This window comes from Carlito syrichta, unplaced genomic scaffold (assembly GCF_000164805.1).
Source record: "Carlito syrichta isolate Samal-C Ts95f unplaced genomic scaffold, Tarsius_syrichta-2.0.1 Scaffold311903, whole genome shotgun sequence".
Classification (NCBI taxonomy): Eukaryota; Metazoa; Chordata; class Mammalia; order Primates; family Tarsiidae; genus Carlito; species Carlito syrichta.
Genome location: NW_007255999.1, coordinates 31,521 through 38,271, shown reverse-complemented (window position 1 = coordinate 38,271; position 6,751 = coordinate 31,521). Strand labels below are relative to the sequence as shown.

The 6,751-nt window shown below is 52.8% G+C and overlaps 1 protein-coding gene across 2 annotated transcripts in view; it reads right to left on the bottom strand.

Moving 5' to 3' along the window:
• Positions 1-281: 281 nt before the first annotated feature.
• CDK16 (cyclin dependent kinase 16) overlaps positions 282-6,751 on the bottom strand; it is a 9,750-nt gene continuing 3,280 nt past the window's right edge. Inside the window, exons 1-14 of one of the 2 annotated variants that reach the window (XM_021718181.1) lie at positions 4,639-4,854; positions 4,200-4,407; positions 3,440-3,573; positions 3,213-3,338; positions 3,061-3,117; positions 2,848-2,962; positions 1,940-2,034; positions 1,776-1,838; positions 1,400-1,523; positions 1,125-1,245; positions 920-1,017; positions 736-841; positions 607-649; positions 282-462 (exon numbers count right to left, since the gene is read on the bottom strand). In XM_021718181.1, coding sequence (XP_021573856.1) covers positions 358-462; positions 607-649; positions 736-841; positions 920-1,017; positions 1,125-1,245; positions 1,400-1,523; positions 1,776-1,838; positions 1,940-2,034; positions 2,848-2,962; positions 3,061-3,117; positions 3,213-3,338; positions 3,440-3,573; positions 4,200-4,407; positions 4,639-4,854 — 1,611 coding nt within the window. In that variant the 3' untranslated portion in view covers positions 282-357. Of the gene's footprint in view, positions 463-606; positions 650-735; positions 842-919; positions 1,018-1,124; positions 1,246-1,399; positions 1,524-1,775; positions 1,839-1,939; positions 2,035-2,847; positions 2,963-3,060; positions 3,118-3,212; positions 3,339-3,439; positions 3,574-4,199; positions 4,408-4,638; positions 4,855-6,751 lie in introns of those variants that run through there. The other variant, XM_008069269.2, reaches the window with a different exon arrangement.

The window sequence follows — 6,751 nt, the reverse complement described above, 5'->3', positions numbered from 1 at the left end:
TCCGGTGATCCTTCCACCTCAGCCATCTGAGTAGCTGGAATTACATGTGCGCGCTACCACACCCGGCTGATTTTTTGATTTATTGTAGAGATGAGGTCTCGCTGCCCAGGCGGGTCTCGAACCTGTGGGCTCAGGCAGTCCACTTACCTCAGCCTCCCAAAGGCGCAGGATTACAGGCTGAGCCACCAAGCCTGGCTTAAAAATTATTTCTTAATAAACACAACTTATCACACATGCAAACAAGAATGCCCCCTGCCACCGCCCCACTTAGAGGTGGCATAAGTCAGAACCCCATCCAACCCGCTCAGTTTTCTCCAGCGGTCATGTTCCCCAGTCCTGTACAGGCCAGTCCATTCCCTAGTGCCACTCACTGTCAGGAAGTTTGTGGATCCGCTCCCCGAGACTGAGGAAGAATGGATGTTTCATGGCATCCTCTGCGGAGATCCGATTTCGACCCTCAAACTGAGTTGGGGGTGGGGGGAGAATATTAGTATCTTCAACGAGCAGGTCTTTCTTTCTGCCCACCTCAGATCCTGACCTTGAGGGTCTGTTTCCCCACACCTGGCATCCTTTACCCTCAAGGCTGGCCCAGGAAGGTGGTCTCACCTGCAGCAGCTTGGTGAGGAGGTCAGCCCCATCGCTATCAAGCCTACCGCAAGGACAAGGAGACGAGCTTTAAGTTGAGTTTGGGGAGAGTTGTCTCCTAATGCCCACCCACCCACCCACCAGCCTCACCGGGGTGCGTGGCTCAAGAGGGCCTCAGCTCGGTACTTGGGATAGTTGTATGTCTTGAATTCCTCATTGGACAGGATGCCTGGCCACGTTTCCTCAGTTGGGGTTCCTAGCAGGGAAAAGGATTACCCCAAATATCTCATAAAGTCCTCCCTGCATGTCCCCACAGCTTCCAGGGTCTCCTCACCTAATATGCGGAAGATGAAGTGCAGCTGTTCCTCCACTGTGGAGCCCGGAAAGAGGGGTCGGCCTGTGGCCATCTCATAGAAGATGCAGCCCACACCCCTGGGCAGGGAGGGCACAGTGAATAGGGAGGCAGTTGCTGAGTGGCTGTTATGACCAAGCCACTCCCTTTTTTACATGGCCTCTGCCATGCTTCCACATGTCCTTACCACATGTCAATCTGGGTAGAGTAATCCGTGGACCCGAGTAGGATGTCAGGAGGCCTGTACCACAGTGTCACCACCTCATTGGAGTATGTCTTCGTTGGAATTGACTTGGCCCGGGCCAGGCCTGGGAAGCAGAGAGAAGGGGCAGCTAGAACAAGGAGGTTGTGGGCAAAGTCTGGTGAGGCTGAAGGGGAATGAGACTACGTGGTCATGGGGAAGGGGGAGGCTGAGAGAGTAAGGCTGGGGATCCATAAGAATAAGGGGGAGGCCGGTGGTACCAAAGTCAGCTAGCTTGAGCTCTCCCCTCTCGTTGATGAGTAGGTTCTGGGGCTTGAGGTCTCGGTGTAGCACCTTCTGCCGGTGGCAGTAGGCCAGGCCACGGAGCAGCTGGAACAGGAACAGCTGGGGACCCAGGAATGGCAGGCAGAGGTCAAAGAGTGTCCACCAGCCCGACCCCCAGCAGGCACTGCTTCCCTCCCAAACACAGACACTGAGTGCGGAGCCTTGTCACACAAAAAAGGACAGGGTCCCAGTGCCCTCCAAGGGCTCCCAGCAAAAAAAGTCAAACGGGAAAAGTCCGTTTCTGGGAGATGTGTGGGATGAAGTGGGTGAGTGGGGGCCCCCTCGTGCCCCAGCTTCCTGCCCCACACCCACTTTCACGTTGTGCATGTTGATAATGTTCCCACAGTCATCCAGGTACTGCTTCAGGTCCTTGTCCTGAGGATAGAAGAGGTGGTACAGGAACAAGGATTACATGCTGTGACTCCTGGGGCTATCTCCTCACCTCTCCCTCAGGACCCACTGCCTCCTGTCCTTACCAGGTACTCAAAGACAAGGGTGAGAGACTTCTCCGTGTGGATAATGTCATGTAGCGTGACGATGTTAGCGTGTTTGAGGTCCTTGAGCAGGGAAACTGCAGGAAGCATGGGAACAGAATGGGGTAGAGTCCAAGTCCCACCCTCAGGAAAAACACTAAGACAAGGACCAGACAGGGATGAGCTCAGGGATTCCTTCTTTTCACATTTTTTTTTTTTTTGAGTTGGAGTCTCACTCTGTCGCCCAGACTGGAGTGCGGTGGCCGCTTCCGGCCACCGCAGCCTTGACCTGCTGGGCTCCGGCGATCCTTCCTCCTCAGCCTTCTGTCTTTTCACATTTTAAGGTAATGCCTCATAGTCACCAGCTCTAATGCACCCTATGCCAGAAAGAAGTTGTGTCTCCATGTTCCAGATATGGAAAATAAGGCTCAGAGGACAGTATTAAGCAAAAAGCTGGGGCTGCAGCACCAGTCTCATATGACACCAGATTTTCACAACCTGTTTTTGATTTCTGGGAAAGGGCCTTGCTCTAATCCTCAGTACCCAGGCCTGCAGCATTGCATGAAATTGAGTTTGCACACTCAATTTTTGTACAATTCAAATTCATTCCATGTGATATTCTGACTAGAAACTGTTGTGGCAAGTAAGGTGGTGAGCACTTTCAGGGGTGCTCTCAGAATCAAAGCAAGGACCCTGGTTTGTAACTCAATCACCTTTTCTCTAAACAGGAATGGATTCCTGGTTACCCTGATTAATACTTGGATATATGGATGACAGGCATTCTCATGAAAGGCAGAGCACTGGGGGCATGGCTCCCAGAACCTTCAGTCTCTGTTCTCATCATGAAGCATGTGTGTGTACACCATGGGGAGGGTTCAGGAAGCCTGGAGCAGATGGGATGGGGTCTGTACCTTCTCGGATGGCGGTACAGGGTGCCCCCTCTTCATGCTCCAGTCTGATCTCCTTGAGTGCCACAAGGTTGTCTGTGAGCTTGCTTTTGCCTTTGTAGACGGTGGCATAGGTACCCTGGAGTGTGAGGAAGTGTGACAGGAGAGATGCTATGAGACTACAGGGAGTTCCCACTGAAACCCATCCCCAGCATGGGCCTCCTAGCTGTCTCTCACCTCGCCTAGCTTGTCCAACTTGATGTAGGTCTCCAGTTTCCCAAAGCCAATCTCGGACTGTGGGATACAGGAGGCAGGTTGAAGCAGGTTCGAGGAAAGGGACTGTGAGAGGTGGAGGAAGAGGAGGAGAAGACAGAACAGAAGGTGCTTACCAGGCTTACACGACGGAGGCGGCGGCTGAGGGGCTTGTCAAAGATGGGGCTATTGAGGGTCAGCTTCTCAAGGTAGCCCTCGGGCAGCCGGATGTCAGCTGGTAGCGACAGGCGCTTGTTGATGTCCTAGCAAGCAAGGCAGGAGACAAACAGGACCATGAGCTCCACCTACCCAGGCGCAACCCCCTTTTCCAGCTCCTCTACCATCCAGACAGGGGGTTAGGCACCTCAGTGGAGATCTTGCGTGGGGGATGGTTGCGCATGCGCACCCTCACTGGAGACTGCACCTCATCCGAGGACGTGGCTGAAGCCTGGTCACTCTCCCCATCAGACCCCATCTTCAAGTCCTCGTGTACAATCTCTGGTGGTGAGGAGAGGGGGAGGAAAGGCCAGGTGGGGTCAGGAATCATAGGACACCTCCTCCCCCATGCAACACCTTCCACCATCACACATGTATGTACATGGCCCCCATAGGAGCCTAGAGTCCCTCAGGGAGAGGGTGGTGGGACCCAAGGAAAGTCTGGTACATCCAGGACAGGATGAATGGGAGAGTATAAAAGTCATCTAGTGGAGCACACCCTTGCAAAATGAGCTGAGACTGTGGTTGGTCCAGAGCCACTCAGTAGGGAGGCCATGGCAGAGGTCACCAAAGACTGTGGTAGCCAAAGGCCTGAGAAGACATGCCCAGAAGGCCTGATGGGGCCACCACAGTATGCAGGAGAGGGGCAGAGGGAGCCCTGGGGCAGCTGTGACAGGCAAGGCATCCTTCCTCCCTCTGGGACCTGGGCACAAAACCAAGGAAAGGGACACAGATAGACAGATAAAAAGAGGGTGTTGAGAGAGGATGGGAAGGAAGACATGATGGATAGGAAAAGGGAAGAAAATAAAGAGGAAAATGAAAACACGAGTCTAAGAGGAACTTGGCCAGGAGGCAGGATCTGGGAACCAGCATGGGTACAGGGGAGAGAAAGAAGTCAGTGGACCCACCTGGTGCAGAACTCAGTGGGCCCCGACCAGAGCGAGGTTCCCCAGGAGCAGCACGTGTGGGGGCCTCTCCAGGGTCACTACCGCCACCACCACCACTCTCATCCAGGCCTATCTGCTCAGGGGCACCATTGGTCTTGTCTATGCCTCGGCCACCTCGGAGTGTCATTGACAGCTGCCGTTTGATCTTCTTCATCCGATCCATGGCAACCTGAGCAAGGGGCATGGATAGAAATGGATTTCCTATTAGCATTGCTTGACCACCACGGGTATCCCAAAGCCCATGACAACTAAGTGCAGAGCACTGACGTGACCTTGTGTCAATGCCCATCCAACCACTATGGACACTTGGATTTCTGGAAACCTGACATGGATGGGGACTCTTGTTAGTGCCTGCCCACTGACAGCCAGTCCCTTGGGATCCTGCTCCTAAGTAGCTCACCTGGGTACTCAGACTTGAGTGGCTAGTTGAGGATAAGAGCCCACCTAGTGGTTTGTTGGTCTCTAGGGGGACAATCTCATTGTAGGAGCAGTAGGCGCCACAACAGATATTCTCAGGTACAGCAGCAAGGGTGGGCCTAACTGCGAGGGTGACAGAGGCCTTGCCCAGAACCGTGGGACCACTGACACAGCCCTGGGCATGCCCATAGAATGGCATATTCTGCTGACACCAGCCCCACACCACCCCTAACTGCCAAGGCAGAATGCTCCCTGTGGTCACAAGGACCCTCTTGACTCCCCTAGCAACCATTATCATGGCAACTATTGGACCACCCCAATGGTCTACCCAGGTGGGGGTGTCGGGGGGGTTCTGCCCAGACCTAACCACTGGGTAGGGTTGCTGGGAGGGGTCTCAACACACACAAGCTGTCCTCAGGGCTGCTGGAAAGGTTTGATCAGGTTAGGACCCCTAGCGTCCAACCCAGACTTTACAAGCCAGGTCACATTTCTCCTCTACTCAGGAATATACCACATCTCCCTTATCCCTCCAAATAAACACCGCAGTCTTCAGTGTGGCTCACAGGGCCGTTTACTTCTGTTGCCTCTCTGTTCCATCTCCCCCTTGATCATTTCTAGTTGCTATTCTGCAATCACATCCAGCAGAGTCCCACCTCAAGGTGTTTGCACTGGCTATTCCCAGTACCTTCCCCTAACTTTCAAAATAACTCACTCCCCTCCCGCTTCAGGCCATTGCTCAAAGGTCACCTTTTTCATGAGGCCTCCATGAATAACCCTATTTAAAATCTCAACCATTCTAAGTTTCTTTACCTTGCTAATTATTCCCCAGCACTCATCAGAAATGATACCATCTACTTATTGGTTTCTTTATTCTTTACTGTCTACCTTCTCACTGCCACAACTAGAAGGTCAGCTCCTCCACAGTGGATTTTTGTCTGTGTAAGTCATGGCTATATCTTGAGGACCTGGAATAGTGACTGCACAGAACAGATGCTCAAAAAGTGCTTATGGCAGAAACGAGTGAAATGGGGCTGAGGGTCTAGGACCAACCTCTTCTAGGTGGTGAATCCCTGCTACTCACGAACAACCAACCCTAAACAAGGTAATCCAGGGATGCTGGCATCAATAGGAAGATGACCTAGATGGGCTGCTGGAGGGAATGGGGCCACCAAAAAAGCTTAGGCCAGCCTTCTACTGCTTCCTCCTGGGCAATGAGCCAGGAAGGAGGGGGAAAGACCTGGCCTAGGAACCATCTGGACTCACAGCAGGGCCTAAGATGGCCCTGGGCCCAAGGGAAGTAAAGCTAGATAGGAGGTCGAGGATGAGGCCGGGGTTGGATTTGAGGAGAGAAATGGGTCATCTGTTACCTTTAAATTAGGTGCTTACTCCAGCAGTTCCTACCCCTATTCCTTCCTGGCTGAACTCACTGACCCCAGGAGGGGCAGAGGGGCCAGCCTAGTAGAAAGACTTCAGATAGAGGATGAGGTCTACCCACAGAAAACCCAGGATAACAACAACAAAAAAAGTCCTAACCCGGGAGGTGAACACTAGAACTAAGGCTGAGGAAGGTGAAGCATGGCCAGCTCCCAAAGATTACCTTGTGTCCCCATATGGCATGGTTACCCAGTTGCTTTGCAGGTTGTGACAGGGAATGGGGGGGGGCTGGGGAGGACCGTAAGTAGGGCTGAATGGAGGATAGGGTGGGAGTCAGAGGAGCCATAGGTCCACGATCTCTAACTGGAAACCTCAGGGGCTGAACATGTTCTGGAGTTCAGTTTTTTGGGTATTTCAGTAAGATGGAATACAAAATGATGCAACACTCCCAGAAAGGGGGGCAGGCAGGCCCCTGTGAATGGAGATACTTTCATATGCAATGAAACTTTTAAATATCACTTCAGTTGTCTGAGATTTGTAGATTTCAGAATAAGTGAAGGAAGAAGCAAGAAACTGCACATAAAACTTCACCCCAGCCGGGCTCGGTGGCTCAGCCTGTAATCCCGTGCCTTTGGGAGGCTGAGGTGAGTGGATAGACTGAACCTGCGGGTTCGAGACCCGCCTGGGCGGCGAGACCTCATCTCTACAATAAATCAAAAAAT